The following is a 21966-nucleotide window of genomic DNA, read 5'->3' as shown; positions in this document are numbered from 1 at the left end:
CCTTTTTAGTTTCAACAGAAAAAAGGATGGTCAAAGGTAGTTTCAAAATATATTTATTTTTAATCATCCACTCTCCCGAAGTCTTCCAACAGAATGGAAATGAACGTCCCATTAGCGTAATCATGGGTAGTAACCAAAGGAATCCCTTCCGATGATGCGTTTGGATGTGGCGGGCCTTTACCATAGTTCTTTCCCAACTTATACCAGTAAGTGCATCACTGAAAATTGCACTCCCATCCTTCTTTGAAGGTTTGATGCCATGATTCTGTATGGGGTGTATGAAAAACAATAAACCTTATAAACTCGAATGCTGGTGAGAGTAGTAAGCTTTGCTTATCTCAATCTGTTTCCTTCAATAAAAAAAAAAAAGGAAGGTTAGCCCATGAGGCGTGAGTACTTGAGGATAATTTAATTGGCCAGCTCCCACCAATATCTTGATGGGATCCATCCATTCATTGCATGTGTCCGTGAACTTTCAGCCAAGGGAGAATAATTTCGGACCTTTGAATCCTAAACAGGACAACTTCCCTGACTCTGGCATTCCTAAAGGCTAGCCATGGGCCGTGTAGCTGGCCTACCATTGCTTGATGGGCAATTGTGGGCCAATTCCTGGTAATTAAGCATTCTGGTTGGAACCGGATCTTTGGCCCAAAAATGCTTATCTAGCCACGCTCCTCCCCAGCTATGACTGCTGGGTCCTTGTATATATTCTAAAAAGAGCAAAAGACATCTCCTAATCCGTTTGCGACATCCTTTGTTTTCAAGGTAATTAATGAAATTGTGATGGAAATTGTTACCTGTGATGTGGCTGACTTGTCTTGAATCCGCCTAACTCGTGGGCTACTGTCCACACAGGGTGGCACATCTGGTAGACGGTTTGGATGAGATATATGCATCATAGTGGGGCAGTATGGTGGGCCACATCCTAACATGTGGTGGCACAACAGATGAACGGAGTGGATACAGCACGGGCATTATGATGCTCCCGAGAGAGCTTAGGGTTAAGGGGCTTTCTCCACGGAATGCCTGCCAAACCCAAGGAAGTTCCTAAGCTCCATAGTTAGGTGGGCCAACCTTGGTGTTTGTGAGACATGAGCTCAAAAATGAGTCAGATCCAAAAGTCAAGTGGACAGACAGGATAGGAGGATAGGATACAGTGAGGATTGAATGTCCACTGATGAAACATTCGTGGGGCAATAGAGGTTTTAGATCAGGCTGATATTTTCATTTCTTCAGTTCATCCCAGTAGGAATGACCTTATCATGGTGGACCCGGGAGGTTTGAACACTGGCCATATCCCTACCCAAATTTTCTTTTCATGTGGCCCGCTTGACTTTTGGATCTACCTCGTTTTTGGGCTCATGTGCTAACATGATCAGCAAAATGGATGGAAGGAGTGGATTTCTCAGAAACATCACAATGGGCCGCACCTAGTATAGTGCATGCGAAAGGGTTTAGCAGGCAATCTCCGTCCGGCTTTCCTGGGCTCAATTTTGGTAGTGATCCTCCAAGGTCGGTGCTGTGGGCCATCATGATATATGCATTTTATCCATGCTGTCCATTCATTTTATTTATTTTTAGATTATTTAATTTACTGGGCTAAAAATTAGGGACGCCCATTGCCTACTGATGCTGTCACTTGACAGTTGGCTACTGGACAGTGCTCTGGGGCCCACCATGATATATGTGTTTTTGTTGATGCCATCCATGTATTTTTTTAAATCATTTTAGGGCATGAGCCCAAAAATGACACAGATCTAAATCTTAAATGAGCCATACCAAGGGAAAACAGTGGTAATTGAACACCTACCATTAAAAACTTCATAAGTCCCGCTGTAATGTTTGCGTGTCCCACCTCCGCCCGGCTCCAGCAGCTGGGAACGGAGAGGAGCTCTGAGTGGTTACCGTGATGTATGTACTTTAGAATATAGGTTAGATGGTAAATAAACATCACCGTGGGCGTTACGAAAGTTTCAACTGTGAGCATCATCACCACCACTGCTTCCTGTAGTGTTGTCCACTGGAGCCTTGAATTTTCTTAACTTTTGGTACCATTCCATAAAATGTCATGGAGAAGTAGATGGACGGTGCAGATAAAACCCATACATCACGTGGCCACAAAGAGCTCCTGGTCGGAGACCACGGGAGTAAGACGCAATCCGCATCCTATTTGTCATCTGTTGATTGGGCCACGCAGACTTGGATTAAAGTAAAACACAAATATCAGCTTCATACAAAAGTTTTTGTGGCCTTACAAAGTTTTTAAGGTGGGCGTTCAATCACCATTGTTTTCTTTGCAATGGAACGCACGAGGAATGGATCTCCCTCATTTTGGGGCTCATGCCTTAAAATAAACTTTAAAAATGGAGGTACAGCGTGGATGAAACACATGCATTATGGAGATCCACAAAACATCTGCCAATACCTACTGGCTACGGACAGCATCAGCAGATCCAAATCTTAGGTGGACCATACCACATGAAACAATGGTGATTGGACGCCTCTCATTAAAAACTTTTGGACCACAAAAAGTTTTGGTTCAAGTTAATCAATAGGTTATATGGAAGATAAACATTCCAATAGATTTTAATGGTGGGCATTCAATCACCACTGTTTCCTGTAGTGTGGTCCACCTGTCAATACTTCTGCATGTGAGCCATCAGAGGGGAGACCTATGTGATGATCGATTCAGATTTGGGATTTTATATATATATATATATAGGTTCTCATACTCTCAACCCATTTAGCTCAATATAAATACCCCAGGCATGGGCTGATGCAGATCATATTGCAGTACATGAACCACATGCAAAGGAATTAGAGTCCCATGCGAAAACAGATTCACCATTGATGAGAAGAGTAAAACTGCATTGGCCCCAATGCTGTCAAGTCCAATCCTCAATATCATATCATGTTTTCATTCTACATGAACCTCTTATCATTGGACAATAGAAGAAATAAAAACATGAAAACCGATACAAACTGCCCTTTTTAGGTAGCAAGAAAATATACGATACAAGGCGCCTATAGATGCTAAGATATTTGCAAAATGGGATCTCTACATAGAGCCACCCCTTGTGTTGGGCACCCTATGGAACCCAACAATGCAAATGCACTGGACCTGGCATCACTCCATAATCAGATATGTTTGAAGATTCCAGAACAACACACTAACTAAAAGGCCACATTCAATAGTATTAAATACCAAATAATCCCCTCCCCCCCAAAAAAAGAGCACCTGACAAACAAGGGGAAAATGTCATCAGAGGAGGTCAGCAACATTTGACGGGAGCTCCTCGACCACCACATTGTAGAACTTTTGGATGTCGAACAGCATCCGTTCATCATCACGCGTCACAAAGTTGATCGCAACACCTTTCCTTCCAAAACGACCGCTACGCCCAATACGATGGAGATAGTTCTCTGGTTGTGTCGGCAGATCATAGTTGATGACAAGTGAGACCTGCTGGACATCAATACCACGAGCCAAGAGATCAGTGGTAATAAGCACGCGGGAGGATCCGGACCGGAATTCACGCATGATTATGTCTCTCGTGTTCTGGTCCATATCACCATGGGTGGCAGAGACTGTGTGATCCCGGCTGCGCATCTTATCGGTCAGCCAGTCAACCTTACGTCGGGTGTTAACGAAGATGACACTCTGAGTGATGGCCAGGGTCTCGTAGAGGTCACATAGGGTCTCCAGCTTCCATTCCTCCTTTTCGACATTCACATAGAACTGCTTAATTCCCTCCAGGGTCAGCTCATCTCGTTTCACCAAAATTCTCACAGGCTTGTTCATGAACTTGCGGGTAATCTCAAGAGCCTCGGGTGGCATTGTAGCAGAAAAGACCCCTACCTGGACTTTGGAAGGGAGGAGCTGGAAAATGTCATAGATCTGGCACAGAAAATCGATTGTTAGAATACTAAACTGTGCAAATGTCATTATTATCAGGACAGATTTTTTTTTTCAAAGAAAGTAATCAGTCTATCAATTGATCATTAGAACATGTCACAAAAAATGTTCTATTTATCAGTTTCAAAAAACTAATGTATCATCTGCAAAAAATGCAGGGATAGAAGCGGATATGCCCAAAGGCCTTGAGATCTTCGCCCTTTGTTGCAGAAGAAGTCTATGGAGAAAGGGGATCTGACATTTCTGGGGGTATTCGATGTGTAAAAGGATTCCTTGGAGATCACATAACATCCTCGATAAAATTTGGGGTCTCAGAGATAAATATTTCTTTTCATCAGACAATGATATTCATCACAAGAGTCGAGTTTGCAGATATTCTATGAAAAGTCTCTGTTGAGCAATTTCTGCCCTTCTGATGTTTTCTTTTCATTTTTGGTAAATAGACTGATGGCAGCAGCACACAACAGCCCACACAGTGGTTGGAGAAATAAGCAGTTTAACTTGTGGCTAAAGTTCCTAACCTCATAAAAATTCAAAAAACAATATATATATATGGGAAATGGTTCTATGCGGTCGACCTCATGGGAACTTCCCATGAGGTCCAGCTGTGTGGACCCACCGTGATGCATGTTGAACATCTACCCCATCAGTCAGATGCACCATTCCATGTTGGGCCTTGGGCTTAAAAATCAAGTTAATCCATGAAGTTGAGAGGGGTTACCCCCCCTTTAAAACATTCATAATCATTTGTTGGGCCCACCGAGATGTAGTTCACAAATCCAGCCCATCCATTAAGTGTGTCCCACTTGGATGAGGGGGTTAGACCAAGTTTCAGACGCATCCAAGTTTCAGGTGGGCTCCACCAAGTGCTTTTATATGTTTTAGGCATGTCTTCACATGACTTTAACATATAATGCCACATGGCATACTTTCACAGGCTCTTGGGTTTGGTAGGATGGTAAATAGAGTGAACTACATGGATAATTTCATATGAAAGTTGACTTTTGGCTTGGTTGGATGGTAAATAAGGTGAATTATACGGGTAATTCCATATGAAAGTTGACTTTTGGCTTGATAGGATGATAAATAAAGTGAACTACAGGGGTAATTCCATATGAAAGTTGACTTTTGGCTTAGTATGATGGTAAATAGAGTGAACTACAGAGGTAATTCCATATTAAAGTTGACTTTTGGCTTGAGTGATGGTTTAGGGTTTGGACTAGGGTTTAAGCTAGGGTTAGGTTGGGTTTAGGATTTAGGCTGGGTTTAAGGTTAAGGCTAGGGTTTGAGTTAGGCTGGTTTTTGGTTTAAAGTTCGGATTAGGGTTTGTAGACACCCCACACAGGCTAGTATCTTGAGAAAGCTAAGACAATCCGGGAACCATGATCATATCCTAAACCAAACCCTAATCCCAGCTTAAACCCTAATCTGAACCGTAACCCAAAAACCAACCTAACCCTAACCCAAACCCTAGCCTTAAGCCTAAACCCTAAACCCAGCCTAACCCTAGCTTAAATCTTAAACCATTACCTAAGCCAAAAGTCAACTTTCATATGGAATTACCCATGTAGTTCACTGTATTTACCACCCTACCAAGCCAAAAGTTAACTTTCATATGTAATTACCCCTATAATTCACTCTATTTACCATCTCACCAAGTCAAAAGTCAACTTTCATATGGAATTACCCCTGTAGTTCACCCTATTTACCATCCTACCAAGCCAAAAGTCAACTTTCATATGAAATTACCCATGTAGTTTACTTTATTTACCATCCTACCAAACCCAAGAGCCAATGAGAGCATGCCACATGGCATTCCTCTCTCTTCAACCAATCCCAAGCTGTCATGTCAGCTTTTACCCTTCATAAGCCCAACAATTACCACAATGCCATCACAAAAGGCTATAAATAACCAGAAGGATTCAGATCGTCAATGAGGAGATCTCTATTAATGATTCGATCGTCGATGAGGAGATCCCAATTGAAACTCTGTCCAGAAGGATTCAGATCATCCAGTCATTATCTACTAGAGCTTTGGAAGACGAAATTTCCTGGAAGGCTAAATCGAGAGTGAGGTGGCTGACAGCAGGTGACAGGAATACCAAATATTTCCACAATATTGCCAATATGAGATCTCGGCATGACTCCATTCGAAACATTTCTGTTGATGGCAGGCATATTGAAGATAAGGATGAGATTGCTGCTTGTGCGATCAACCACTTTAGGACCCTTCTCTCCTCTGAAGGGTGGGACAGACCTCACCTCAATGGTATTGTTTTTTCTACCATCCAGTCTTCGGAGGCCGTCTTGCTTGAGGCTCCTTTCTTTGAAGAAGAAACTAAAGCTGCAATTCACGCTCTATCAGGTGATAAATCCCCAGGCCCTGATGGATTCATAATGCTGTTTTTCCAAGTGTTTTGGGATTTGGTCAGACCTGATATTATGGAGTTTCTCTTGGAGTTTCATGAGAGGGGGAAGCTGTCTAAAAGCATAGGCACTTCTTTTATTACTCTGATTCCTAAAGTTGCTAGTGCATCTTCGCTGACCGATTTCAGGCCAATTAGCTTGATTGAAGCCCCTTTCAAAATCCTGGCCAAAGTCTTGTCTTCTAGGCTTTCATCAGTCATGGGAAGGATTATTTCTAATAATCAGAATGCTTTTGTTAAAGGGAGACAGATTATTGATGGTGAGTTGATTGCCAATGAATGTCTTCATTCATGTCATACTACCGGAAGGAATTTCATATTCTGTAACTTGGATATCGAGAAGGCCTATGACTACGTTGACTGCCAGTTTTTGCAATACATGCTTCGTCGTATGGGTTTTGGCAAAAGATGGAGAAGATGGATCAGATCATGTGTTGAGTCCGCTCATTATTCTATCCTCTTGAATGGTGCACCCAAAGGCTTCTTTCGTGGATCAAGAGGTTTACGCCAAGGTGATCCTCTATCCCCTCTCCTTTTCCTCCTCATTGGTGAGGCTTTGTCTCAAATGATTGCTAGAGGGCAGCATGCAGGCATGTTTAGAGGTATATCGATACCTGGCATTACCCTTCCTGTCTCTCACATCCAATTCGCTGATGATACTCTTATCATGATAGAAGCTGATGCTCGACAATCTTCACACGACTTTATAATGTTTTGAGGCAGTGTCGGGCTTGAAAATTAATATGGCCAAGTCCAAAGTGTATGGTGTGAATGGATCAGATCAGGACATCGCCAGATTTGCCGGTAGTCTGGGCTGTTCGGTTGCCTCGTTTCCCACCTTCTTCGCTGGTCTCCCTCTCGCTGTTGGACCTCCTCCAGTTGCGATGTGGGATAAAATCATTGATAGATTTTAAAAGAAGCTTGCTACTTGGCAATGTCGTTAACTTTCGATTGGAGGTAGGATCACCCTCATTAAAGCCGCGCTATCTAACCTTCCAGTCTATTTCATGTCCCTCTTCAGATGTCCGACGTCAGTTTTGAATCGTATCGATCATCTCAGACGCAATTTTCTCTGGAATGGTAAAGAAAATCATAACAAGCTTCATCTTATGGATTGGACGGATGTGTGCAGTCATTTTCGAAATGGGGGCGCTACTATTAAGAATCTTAAGATAATGAATTCGGCTCTTTTGGGAAAGTGGATCTGGAGGCTGGAAAAGGAACCTGAGGCTCTTTGGAGCACAATCATTAAAGGTAAATATGGGTCGTCCCCTGGTGGTTGGTGGACCAAGGATAATTCTTTGTACAGGGCTTCCCATATCTGGAAAGGGATTCTCCATCTTAAATCGTCAGTGATTAACAATATCGATTTTGCGGTGGGAAATGGAACGAGAGTTAGATTCTGGGAAGATAAATGGTTGGGAGATTGCACCCTGCGTGAAAGATTTCTTGCTATTTACCGGATTGCTGTGGAAAAGGACAGTACGATTGCTAACTTCTTCTCCCATACAGCTACTGGAGGGGTGTGGTAAGTTACTTGCTTCAGGAATTTGCATGATAGGGAGATGGATGACTATGTGCAGCTGCTTCATTGCCTATCTAATGTCACCTTTGGACCAATCTACCTCCGACTCTATTATCTGGAATCGAGATAAGTCTGGCATCTTTTCAGTTAAATCGTTCTACTCTGTTCTCGCTTACAATTATTCCTCTTCAGCAATGGTATGCCCTTTCATTTGGAAATATGATGCTCCCCCAAAAATCATCTGTTTTGGATGGCTGGCAACTATGAACCGGATCCTAACAATCGATAATCTCAGGAAGAGAGGGATGCAATTGGTAAACATCTGTCTCTGTTGTATTCAAAGCGAGGATACTATCGACCATCTATTGGTCCACTGTCCCTTTATCACCCAAATTTGGTGGGATCTCTTCTCTTGCTTTAACGTCAGCGATTGTAACCCTAATTTTGCTCCGGCTTTGCTAGCAGCGTGGCAAGGTACTAAGTTGGGTAAAGTTAAAACTCGCATCTGGAGAATGGCGATTCTTGCTACCTGGTGGGCGGTTTGGAAAGAAAGGAACGAAAGATGCTTTAACAACTCTCAGTCATCGGCTAAATCAGTGGGATCTTATTCTAAAAAGTTGATTATTGAATGGGTGGTGAATGTTCTGGGCCTTAAAGATTATAATCTTGCTTTTTTGGGTTTTTAGGTTGTTCGGCTCTACTATCTAAGCAGGCCTTTTTTGTTTGTTTTCTTTTTCTCCTTAATACAATCGTTATCTTAAATAAATTTAAAAAAATTAATAATAATAATTATAAATACCGATCTCCTCTCACATTTCATACACAACAATTCCAATGGAGAAAAAACTCTTCTCATTTCAAGGGAGAGAGGGAGAAAAAGGAAGAGAGTAAGGGTGAGAAGGAGCTCTCAAGCCTCCAAGTTCAGATTTTTCAGCCACCCCTTGGCCTCCTCCTAACCTTCTCAACCCACAAGTCTAGCCCGGATTAATCATGGTGCAACCTATGTCTTAGCTTACTCAAGATCAAGCCAAAGATCTTTTTATTACATACAAGCATTCATCATGACATTTATTCCCTTCTCAACCCCCTGCTTTTCTAGATCTCTAGTGAATGTATGCTCTGTGACTTACCGTATATCGGATCCTGTCACATCAGAAATTCCTAGCGATCTAGTCCACTTTTCTTTACCTTTTTGCATGAGCATCATCACATCCGTTTTCTAGACATTCCTTGGACGTGTGCTCTGTAGCTTGCTAGAATCCAAGATATTGCTACATCAGAAATCTGGGTTTGTCTAGTCCCACTTCGATCATATCATCACATCCCCTAAGATCATCTTACCACACAAAGTAGAGATCGTACACCCATACGGGTAGAGAGGGTGCCTAACACCTTCCCTCTTTGTAACCGAGGTCCCTTACTTAGAATCTCTAAAATCGCAGATCCGGAGTCAACTTAAAGTAAGAGTCTTCGGATTCTCTGACTTTACATATTTTGCAGGTTCTAGCCGACTGCGGGATTTTGAGTTAAGTGGCTAGTGGCGACTCCAAGTCTACATTGCATCACCAGTCCAAATCAGTCAAATCACCCCACCATAAAACATAAATCTACATGGGTGCTGATTTCCAGCGTTCATAGGGTTTAAGCTGGGATTAGGGTTTGGTTTAGGATATGATCATGGTTCTCAGATTGTCTTAGCTTTCTCAAGATGTTAGCCTAGGTAGGGTGTCTACACCATCGTATGTGATTTGACTCCAAAATCTGAACGGTCCACATGAAGCAACACCTCATGAAACACCCCAGGCCCAATTTTTACTTTGATCTGAAACTCTAGTGGGCCATGAAAAATGAAAACAGTTTCCTCCCTTGATTTGCATTTCTCTTTGCTGTGGACCACTAGAATTTTAAATCAGGGTGAAAATGTCTTTTAGGGTTTCATGGGATTCCGCATCACATAGACTGTTCGAATTAGACGCCTATGACACGTGTGCAAAGGTGCGCACGTGCGTCGGTGAGCATGACTCATATACATACATATATATATATATATGGGAAATGGTTCTATGCGGTCGAGCTGATGGGACTTCCCATGAGGTCGAGTTGTGTGGGCCCCACCGTGATGCGTGTCAAACATCCACCCCATCAATTAGATGCACCATTCCATGGTGGGCCTTGGGCTTAAAAATCAAGTCAATCCATGACTTGTGTGGGCCACACCACATACAAAAGTTGAGAGGGATTATCCTCCCTTTAAAACATTCATAATCATTTGTTGGGCCCACCGAGATGTGGTTCACAAATCCAGTCCATCCATAATGTGTGTCCCACTTGGATGAGGGGTCACACCAAGTTTCAGACGCATCCAAATTTTAGGTGGGCCCCACCAAGTACTTTTCTATGTTTTAGGCATGCCTTGACATGATTTTAGATGGTATGGCCCACCTGAGTTCTTTATACGGTGGATTTTGGGATATCCCATAATTTAAAAGGGACCCATCAAATGCATGGTGTTGATGTTTGACACACATCACGGTGGGGCCCACACAGCTCGACCTCATGGGAAGTTCCCATGAGCTCGACCGCATAGGACCATTTCCATATATATATATATATATATATATATATATATAAACCACAAACACTGGAGCAGCTGGGTGAATTGGCTACACGATATATTAAACTGAAGATAGATGCCAGATTAAGCTCTAGTGTCTGGATTATTCCAAAAGTGCCACACAATAGATAAATACACCAAATAAGCAGTTGTTGGTATGCACAGACAGTCTACTAGTACAACCGATACCAAAATATCCAAATTGATTGAAGGGGACTGGAAAATATACCCCGTAGCCTTCTAGTCTTAATCAGCCAGCAAGGACATAAAGCAATACGTGCTTGAGGGGAATAGAAGCAACATGTGCTTGAAAATCTCAAAATAACCATTAAAAATCAATCATAAACTCAAGGGTATTACGAAACGGCAAATGAACTTACCTAATTGTTGTTCTTTGTGCTTGCACACTGCACGGCGAGGAAACAGTGGATCATTTTTTCATTCAACATGAGTTCACTCACAGTAAAGTGCAAATGCTTTCACAGTAATGAAAAACGTTGCAATTTATTTATTTATTTGTTGTTGTTGTTGTTTGTTGGGGGTGGGGGGTGTTGCAGGTGTCTTCATCCATAACTTGCAGTTTTAGTTTCATCTTTTCTTCCGAGTCACTTGAGTCTCTATATGTTTATATTTTTCCTTGAAGCAAAAGTAACCCCACTATAATCGCCCATTACTCATAATCTTAATCATCCATCTCATAAAATATTAAAAATGAGTAAAAATACCCCTCAGTCTGTCATAACCATATATGTTTTCCCTGTATCATCCAGAACTCACTATAATTATATCAGAATTGCATAATCCTGGGCCCCTTTTAAAGGAAATTGAATAGGTCATCAAAGGGACTGATTTCATGTCAATCAAAACACCATTTGACACCTGAAACTTGACACCACAAAATACTTGCAAAAATACTATAGGGAAACACAATCAACAAATCATGAGCAACTCAAACTCTTAAGAACTAATTAAAAAATAAATCCTAAGGACTGTTCAACCATCCAGGTAGAGGATCTGTGCACACATTGATGGTCTAGACTCTAGATAGATATGATGAAATATCAGATGAATGTTTCAATTGGATTGAGGTTTGCAATCAGATGTCCTGATCTTTGATCGGCCAATAATGGGATACTTGTGGGCTCCCACTGGACAATCAAATTGTCCTGCATCAGAAGTGTTGATTGATCTCATTCTGAGATTCCTTACCTACATAAAAACTTTCTGCTTAGGAGGGCTAGAATGCCTACATTTCGCCAAGATTGCATGCAATGCAAGAGGAATGAGGTTGAGAATTATTCTTTGGGGAAGCAAGACAAGGTGGAACTAACACCAAGTATGCAACCCACAGTGAGCCTTGACCACATTAATGGATTTTTTTTTGGGCCTTTCGGCGAGCCTATTGTATTTGGAGTTGTCTAGGATTAGTTAACAACAAATTATAGATTCCTTTCTTTTTTAGACAATTTCATACCCACAATTTGAGTGCGAAACAACATCTGACGAACAAGAAATTGGTCTCTTTTCAATGTCCATTAAGTTAGATTTCAAAAAGGCCCAAGAACATGCCAATCTGTGATGAATTAACTTACGAGTTATGACTGATTTACCAAAGGGCCGTAAGGTTGTGTTCATAATTTTTTGGAATAAGTTGTGAGCTAAGGGTTTTAATCTTATGGTGAGTTAATTCATCAAAGACGGGAACAAAAAAAAAAACCCTTATGGTAAGTTAATTCATGAAAAAAGAAATTAATCCAACAGTCAATTAATTCATGAAAGATACACACAACATACAGCAAAAGGTCAAAGAGAACCTGATCCTTGAAACCTCGTGAAAGCATTTCATCCGCTTCATCCAGTACAAACATCTTGATGCAGTCAGGGCGAAGGGACTGTCTTCGCAACATGTCGAAAACACGACCAGGAGTGCCAACGACAACATGAACCCCACTTGAAAGAATGCGCTGATCCTCACGCACGCTGGTACCACCAACACAGGCATGCACCTTCACTCCCAAGTAATCTCCAAGTGCGCGCATAACCTTTTCAATTTGTTGGGCAAGTTCTCGAGTAGGAGCAAGAACCAAGGCCTGACACTCAACTAGACCATAATCAAGCTGTTGCAAAATTCCAGAGCAGAAAGTCGCTGTTTTGCCAGTACCAGACTGTGCTTGCTGAATCACATCAAGACCCTTACAGAAGGGCACAATTCCCCTTTGCTGGATTGCGGAGGGCTTCTCAAACCCTTCAAATAGACGTTAACCATTTGAGTTTTAGTATTTCTTCGCAACCAAAAAAAAAAAAAAAAACAGATGAGCATGCACCATATGCATAGATGCCTCTCAGAAGATTCTCCTGCAAACCCATAGAATCGAAGCTTTCATAAACCTCATCATATGATGTAAAAAAATCTTGTCCATCAGCCGCCAACCTACATCCATCCATAAAACAAGCCAAAACAACCATTAGCATCGTTGTCACAAGAAAATCATTATAGTTTATGTTTTTAAATTTATAACTCAATTGGCATACAAAAAGGAAAAATATAATTCAGTGCAATGACAAAAAAAAAAAGGGCTTACAACTCATTCATTCTAGTATCATACTGACGACCATCGAATTGTGACCCTTCTGGTGCCGATCCTGCCATGACTACAACAGTAAAAAAACACCACATAAGCAAATTTAGGTTGGATCATCGATCTTTATAGAGAGCGCCTTTTTTCAAGGATTAGAACATTGAAATCTTTGAGATAGATAATTACTAAAGAGGTTGAACAGGAGAATATTTTCCTGGATTTAAGGATTCCTATTCCAAATATTGATTTTTTCCAGATCCTATTTTGAATCTAGTTAGTGAACAATATCATAAAACTGACACCAAATAGTTGATGAAACAAGAGGAAGCTGAATAACAAATTCAACAAAATAAAAAGGCGCAGAAATAGAAAACATAGATTAAGAAACTAAAGCTACAATACAGTACATATTCTTCATAACTTATTATAGTGCGAATTATATGGGGCTCAAGTGAGCCCATACATGATCGAGGTGGACCATTGGATAAGAGGGTTGAAGTGTGGATTCACATTGTTCCAACATTACCATGATCGGATGATCACATTCATCCAAACAAGGGCCTGCAAAATGTGCAATAAGACCACTTTTACTCTCCATTTTGCATGCACTTAATTGCATGGATGTGATTAGCCCATCATGATTATTTGTGGTCACGTGCAATCTACAGTGAATTCTTATCATAGGTGGACCTGTTTGGCCACACACAGAAATTTGGACCCTAATAAGTGGCAAAGAATTCATATTAGGTCATGGATGTAAGAAACCCTGCAAGCTCTTGCAAATGTCAGAAATTGCGAAAGGGATGGATAACAGTTAATATGACCCCCAGTGCCAACACCATACTGCAGTACAAACGCAGCTTGTAGATAATAGAGCCAGGGGCCTAAAATCTTCAGTCTTTTGCAGTGGATCACCTCAATGATTATGGAGTATAAAGGTATAACTATGGAAGAAATAAAAAGGATAAATTAAGATATCAAACTACTCTTTGTTGTGTCAATATGTCCAAGACCAATGGACATCATTGCAATCTTCTGGAATATGGAGTACCTTGTTACATAAACTTGGACAAAAACCCTAAATGAGCCCCAGTCAAGTTGGCAAAAAAAACAAAAACAAAAGATGGAGCAATAGTGGGAACCCTAGAAAAACAGGAATCGGGAAAGAATAAGCATCCCACTCAAGAGGGAAGCATATGCTAACTCCACATGTGGTATTGTCCATCCACGTGAATTTTGCCACACATGCCAGTCTGGCATATGTGCAGAAATCCAAGCAGTCCATCAGGTAAGCTCCACCGAATAGATTCCCTAGCCCCAAAATTGGGCAAGAAAACTAATCAGGTGGGCTAGCATACATAGACGGCTAAAACAACCTAGCCGGGCTCTTCATCCGTCTATTTGTATAATACATTGTGGGGATGAGTGGACTATCCTAATTTTTGGGCCAGGGTATCCACTCCGGGACCCATGTGATGGATGGCTTAATCTCACACATGAGTGTTGGCACAAAGCAGCATGCAAGGGGACAGTTTTGTGCATGCTTAGAATTAAAGAACCTCCAAGAAGACTGTCTATATTATGCAAATTAAGAGCATTGCAAATGCATTAAGGGGACTGTTTATTTATACACAAACTGAGAGTTATTAAGAAATAGAAAACATGATACAACAGAAGGCCTGCCAAAGAAGGCAGCGCCAAGCAACAAAACAACATGCAAGCAGGGGTCAACGAACAGCTCAGACACTATAAAATGTTGCAAATTTAGCGGGAGTGTTCAAACCCACAGATTCTGCCTACTCACACCTGCTTAGCAAGGGCATCCACTGTGTTAGCATCTCTGGGAATAACGTTAGCAAGGACCGACAAAATTGTATTTGATGGTTATAGGAAAAGGTTAAACTGAATAACAAATTTTAACATCTGCAGCAAGACCGCGAAAGAAATCTCAACCCGCCCAGAAAACCAGATCACCATTCTGCCACCACCGTCTCACACCAGCCCACCCATCCCTGCCAGTAATTCCTAAATGATAATCATCTGAAATTTTGAAGCTTGGTGTTGCACGGGTATCTTTGATATTTTTCTCATTTGATCCAAATTAAAGTCCAATTATGTTGAAAAGTATGATATTAATGAGAGAGTTCAGTATTAGATTTCTGGTGTTATTAATCAATAATCAAACAGACAGTGACATAAGACTCCTGAACCACAAAAACTTCTAGGGTGTAAAAGTGATCATGCATAAGTTCACTTAAGCACTTTCGAAAAAATTCCTACCCGGTCCCCATATTAACATACAAGCCTAATTTTCAAAAAGCAAGAGAGACTAAAACAGAGTATATAGAGTGCAATTCTAGTAACAATGGGAGTGAAAACAAGGAATTAGTTAAGATTGGTGACCAAGAAGTTTCCCAAAATGGCCACTTTCGTTACCTTGGGTCAATAATTCATGAGTGGAGAGATTGAGAAGGACGTTGCCCATAAATTCAAGTTGTTTGGAGGAAATGGAAATGTGCTGTGGAGTTTATGTGATTATCGTGTACCACTCAAACTGAAAGGATAGACTAAAAAATGACTGCATTAGAGGGAACTTAGGGGTAGCACTAATAGATAATAAGATGAGGGAAAGTAGACTTAGATGGTTTGGGCACGTGCAATGGAGACATGCAATATTGAGATGCTGACACTACCATATCTAACAAGCCATTTCAAGTTCAAGAGATTTAAGTTTACTTGTGCTCATTCGACAAATCAATCATACAAAATACTTTCTTGATAGTTTTAGCATTCAACATGCCAGAGACAAAATTAGCTTCAACCTATACACCAGATGCATTTATGCATTGATTTCTGATGCTAAATAAATCATTTTTTTATATTCACTCCTGGAATGAAAGCAACCCGGTGATTTGGTTCCGCATATGTGCATTCACAGACAATAATGTATTGCAGAAACTCTCCCTCGTTCCTTATTCAAAAACACAATCAAGGTCCATCATAGAGCAACTCTACCATATACGAGTGAACAAATTTGAGAGAGTCAATTCTAGCAATGAAAGACCAATTCCAAATATTGTTTTTAAAGGCATGTTTGGATACATGAAAACAAAAGAAAAGGAAAGGAAAAATAACAATTATCCAATGATGATTTCTATGAGAACTATTGAAACATGATTCCGATTTTGAGTTCTTGTTTGGATATCAAGTGAAAATCTCATATTCCCCTCACAGTATTCACCTAGTTTCTTGTGCCAAGAATTCAAAATATGAAAAAGTGTAATGATTGTTGGGGGGAATCCACCTTTTTCTCTGCTGTCCAAACAAAACAAATCATCAAATCAATGGAAAACCCTTTTCCTTTTCCATTTTTTGGCATGAATCCATGCCTTCCAAACATGACCTAATGTTTCCACTTCACAGTTCCAATCAATAGTCTCACAAGATTATCATTTGTGCAACTTATCAATAAAAAGAAACTAGAAATTCAAAAAAAAAAAAAAAAAAGTAAGTTACCCTTAAGTGGGACCATGTATCTCAGTGTCTTGGACTCTCTATGGGTAACTCAAGCTTTGCATTTGGATGACCAGTCAGGTAAAATCTCCAAGAGATGGTTAACTGTTTGGCAGTAGTATGAACAACAAATGCACTCCAACAACAGTATCACTCTTGAACAACAATGTTCACCCTTTCTAAAAGCTGAAAGGTGGGTATGGCACAAAAAACAGCCTATAGAGGGAATGACAAGGCCAGTATAATCTTACAGCATCTATTCTGAACAACACAACCACCTCACGTAATAGAATGCCAACTCCACAAGATTATCACCTAGCTGAAAGCAGGCTCGTGTCTCAAGGCAATAAAGTAGCTGATAAGGCTAACAACGTGCAAGGGAACCACTTTTCATTTTTAATTTTCACCTTTTTTTAGGGGTCGTTTGGATGCCTGTAAATGGTTTAAGTGGGAAATGATTTACAGATGTAAACCATTTACAGTCTGTCCTTTTTGGCTGTAAGTTGTAAATGATTTACAGGTAAATGATTGTCTGTGTTAGGATAGCCAATCTTTGAAAATCCGTTAAACTATATATAAACTATATATGTGGAGCCTGTAAATGAAATCCCACCTTTTTGCCTGTAAATCAAATGAGGGTAAATTTTGTAAATCATTTACAGGCCAAAAAGTCCATTCAAACACAGAGAGTAAATGATTTCCAAAATCATTCACAACTTGCCCAATTTACAGGCATCCAAACGACCCCCTACCATCAAGATTTTAGCAAGTTGAGAGTGAGGAAAAAAGACGAAGAAGAAGAAGAAGAAGATGTGCATTCAACCATCTCAGTTTCTCACAAGAGTCGCGACAACAAAACATAATTTCAAATCTAACAGCATCCATACTCATGCAGAAGTTTCATTACTGTCACAAATCCATATCAGCTGACGTGAGAAATTAACATAACTGCATTCAAATAGCTACCAAAAAGAATCATATATACAGTTCAACAGAGATTACTTCATAATTCCCTAATTCGATATCAAAGACAGCTATCGTTTAAATTGATCAGCTACTATTCAATTTCATCAAAACACAAAACATCAAAATCTACCATAGAAAAAGCTACATACAACATACATAACCTATCATCAAACATAAAACACTTTAAATCAATCTAAACACCAAAACATACATTCCAAAACCAAACACAGGGCCCTAGATCATCTTGCCGACAGATTTATCAGTCAAAATCATAGGAATCTCCATCCAAACGCATCAAAAACACCATCTAGATGCCTGTAAGTTGGGTAAAATGTAAGTAACTTACAGGGAAGTCACTTACAGGTGGTGTTTGGGGAAGGAAATTCACCTGTAAGTACAGTCAAATCTTCCAGGAAACTGCAGGGGGCTGGGGGTGAGAAGTCACTTCCCTGTAAGTGACTTACAGGCCCAACGTTCGGATTTTTGAAAAGAGGGAAAGAGGGAGAAATGCACCAACAGCCTACCTGCAATCAGCTCCAATCGTCTCTCTTTCTCTCCCTCTCTGCAATCGTCTCTCTCTCTCTCTCTCTCTCTCTCTCTCTCTCTCTCTGCAATCGTCACTCTCTGTCCCTCTCTGCAATCAGCTCTCTCTCTCTTCTCTCTCTCCCTCCCTCTCTCTCTCTCTCTCCAATTGCCGTGCGCCGGTTGCTAGGGTTACAAGCTTCTATTTTTCGGAAACGGATCGGCTACTCCCCCTCCACCAGCCCGGTGGCTGGTGGTCGGTGCTCTATGAGCCCCACCATGATGTATGTGTTTCATCCATTCCGTTCATCCACATTTAAAGATCATTTTATGTTTTTCCCTAAAAATGAGGGGATAAAAATTCCATTTTGGACCACACCACAGGAAATTAATAGCGATTGGATATCCACCATTAAAATCATCCTAGGGCCCACTGTACTGTTTATTTCATATCCAACCTGTTGATTGGGTCATACAGACCTAGATGAAGGGAAAAAACAAAAATCAGCCTGATCCAAAACTTTTATGGCCCCAAAAGGTTTTTAATGGTCAACACTAATTCAACACCGTTTCCTGTAATGTGCTGCACTTGAGATTGTGATATAACTCATTTTTTATCTCATCCAATAAAATGATCCGGAAAATTAGATAGACAGCATGGATGAAACACATAAATCATGGCGGGGCCCACAAAGCACCGGCCACCAGCCATTGGCTGGTGGCAGGGGGGTAGCCGATCCGTTTCGCTTTTTTTCTTTGCTTTTGAATCGGCCCGATTTGGTGAGGCCGTGACAGTGGGGTCCACCTTATGTAATGATATATCCACACTGCTCATCAGTTCCGCGATCTCGTTTTAGAGCTTATGCCAAAAAATGAGGTAAATCCAAATCTCATTTAGGTCACATCACGGGAAACAGTGGTGATTGAATGTCCACCATTAAAGACTACATGGAGCCCATCGTAACATTGATTTGCCATCCAACCGGTTGAGGTCACACATGTAGATAAGGGAAAAAATACATATAAGCTTGATCCGCTTGATCCGACTCTTTTGCAGCCCACAGAAAAATCTATTGGTGGGCATACAGTTACCAATAATTTTTTTGGGCACTGCTTCGTAATGAACTGATGAAATATACATCAAAGCGGGTGTCATGGTCTATCCAACTCATAAATGAGTTGTTATCAATCTGCTTCTAGAGCTACGGCTGATCTAATGTTTTCACTAAACCAATTGATAAGGCCACACATATGTAAATAAGGGAAAACTTAAATATAAGTTTGATCAAGTCTTTTGTGGCTCACAAGAAATTCTATTGGTGGGCATTTAATTACTGGCAATTATTTCTTTCAGTGTGGCTCATCTAAGATTCGGAATTTTTTGAAATGCCTCGTAACAAATTGATGAAATATACATCAAGGCAGGTCCATGGTCTAGTCCATCATGGTTGACTATTACTCTTATATTTTTAAATTTTATGTTAGCCATTGCCTATTAAGATGGGCTTTTTTTTATTTTATTAAACCATTTATACAGGCCCAATGATCCATCAATGGGCTGGGCTAAGTTCTGTCCAAAGTTATAGCCCACAGAAATAAAACCTTTGACTGAGCACAGACCTGTCCGCTGAGATAATGAGGCCCAAATAAAACCTTTATGTGATTAATTGATTTATTTTTTTTCCCTATTGTGCTGTGCAATTTTGTTTGAAGTTACTTCTACATCAGACAAGTCATGTTAAGGCTTGTTGTATTCCCAACAAGGGATATTAGGACGAACATTGGGTTTTCGTATAGAATCTGAGACAAAGAAACTCAAGGATTGAACGTTAAGTTTGAGACAAATAAATTCATGGTTTAAAACAATTTTGAATTGTGGATGTTGAAAGTGAATGCCCTCATAATTCAAACATGCATACAAGTATGAATTTATTTATTTTTTATTTCAGTGCATTTTGGCTATAAGCTACCAAACACAAGTGATGTAATTGAAATCCAATATTTTCAAATCATGGAAATTCTGAAATTGAGTTCCAAACTACACAAGATACTGGATCGTTGGAGAGTACCAAGCAACCCCTTAAATCGTACTGTAGAAATCTCATGTTCGTATGTCACTCTCTTACACTTTCATTCTCTCGACCCCGTGGTTGAGATACAAGGAGTGAAAAAAAAAAAAAAAAAAACCTAGCTCTCTCTTTGCTAATGATCCGCTCTCCTCTTCAACGAACCCTAATTCTTCTTATGTAGATTTGTTTTTGCGGAGCGACTTTCGATGGAGAGCTCTTGATCTCGATTTTTCCTCTCTTGTTTTTATTTATTTATTTATATTTTTTTAATGAATTGCATAGTTTGAAAGTGTGTTTGAATGCCCGTAACTTCTTTAAGTTGTAAGTGACTTACATGACCTACATATGAAAGCTACTTAGAGGTAATCTTGTTTGAATGTAAGCTGTAAGTCACTTCCAAGTAAGTTGGTTTTTACATTTGAATAACCTGTAAGTTATTTATAGATATGAAGTTTTATATTTACATCGAAATAAGTTTAACGCACAGAATCATTCCAATTTGTTATGATTACATAAAAAACAAAAATTGGCATTGAATATATAATTTTGTTAGGCCCATCTAGATAAATATTTAAGCCAATTTTTTTAGGTTAAACAATCATCGACTTAGCCATAAAAGTGAGCTCATTGATTCAAAATACCTGTAATATATTGCAATAACTTAATATAAGAATTGGTAGGAAACTATGGGAAAAATTTAACCAGGCTCACTAAGAAATCTTTTTGTTGTAGCTAGATGATTGAGTTCTTTGCCGGATTTACAACAAAAGGAATGACCATAAAATAATAGTGCAACATACTGAAGAAACATCTCACTAAGAGACTATGGATTCTTTCAAGGCAATTGAAGATTAGATCAACCATAACTATAGGAGGAGATGTTGATAACAACTCATTAAGATCATCATATATCTTCCAGGACCACGAACAATATGGTTTAATAAAATAAAAATGGCCCATCTTAATGGACAATAGCTAAATAATAATAAATAAAAATATAAGAGCAATTGTCCACCGCGACGGACTAGACCATGGGACCTGCCTTGATGTATATTTCATCGGTTCATTACAAGGCTTTGCACATAAAAAAATAAAATCCAAATCTTAGATGAGCCACACAGTGAGAAACAATTACTGATAATTGAATGCCCACCAATAAAAACTTTTGTGGCTGCAAAATAGTTGGACCATGCTTATATTTTTGTTTTCCCTTATACGCATGTGTGACATTATCAATAGGTTGGATGACATATAAACATAATGATAGGCCATACGTTGGTCTCTAATGGTGGACATTCAATCACCACTGTTTCTGCGATGTGAACCACTTGAGATTAGGATTTGCCTCATTTTTTAGCCCATGATTATATAACCGATGGACAACGTGGATATATCAATAGGATGCCGATTAACTACTGACACACCTTGTAGCAAGACTTGCTACTAAAGTGAAATCACCAAGTTTTGTGGGCCCCACCGTGATGTCTGTATTGTATCCACACCGTCCATACATTTAGAGAGATCATTTTAGGGCATGATCCAAAGAATAAGGCAAATCTAGGGCTAGAGTGGACCCCACCATACAAAGTATTGGGGAGAGTGACGCCCATAGTTGAAACATGCGGAAGGTCGCTATGATGTTTATTTGAGATCCATCCTGTTTATGTTTTAACTCAGATATCAAAGAATGGAAAACACAAATGTAAGCTTGATCGAAAACTATCGTGACGTTTATAACTCTTTAATGGTGGGTGTCACTCTCCTCACAGTTTTCTGTGGCAGGTCCATTCGAGCTTTGGATCTGACCTAATATGATATTTCTAATTGGATGGACAG

General features: G+C 40.0%; 1 protein-coding gene across 4 annotated transcripts in view; it reads right to left on the bottom strand.

Moving 5' to 3' along the window:
- Nucleotides 1-2974: 2974 nt before the first annotated feature.
- The window catches only part of LOC131217853 (eukaryotic initiation factor 4A-15), a 22630-nt gene continuing 3638 nt past the window's right edge, over nt 2975-21966 (bottom strand). The window contains exons 2-6 of one of the 4 annotated variants that reach the window (XM_058212689.1): nt 18064-18123; nt 13064-13133; nt 12806-12912; nt 12296-12726; nt 2975-3898 (exon numbers count right to left, since the gene is read on the bottom strand). In XM_058212689.1, the coding sequence (XP_058068672.1) occupies nt 3263-3898; nt 12296-12726; nt 12806-12912; nt 13064-13131 (1242 nt within the window). In that variant the 5' untranslated portion in view covers nt 13132-13133; nt 18064-18123 and the 3' untranslated portion in view covers nt 2975-3262. Of the gene's footprint in view, nt 3899-12295; nt 12727-12805; nt 12913-13063; nt 13134-17927; nt 17953-18052; nt 18203-21966 lie in introns of those variants that run through there. The other 3 variants (XM_058212688.1, XM_058212690.1, XM_058212691.1) reach the window with 3 other exon arrangements.

This window comes from Magnolia sinica, chromosome 1 (genome assembly GCF_029962835.1).
Source record: "Magnolia sinica isolate HGM2019 chromosome 1, MsV1, whole genome shotgun sequence".
Classification (NCBI taxonomy): Eukaryota; Viridiplantae; Streptophyta; class Magnoliopsida; order Magnoliales; family Magnoliaceae; genus Magnolia; species Magnolia sinica.
Note: the sequence above shows the minus strand (reverse complement) of the source record. Positions and strands in the feature narration are given on the sequence as shown.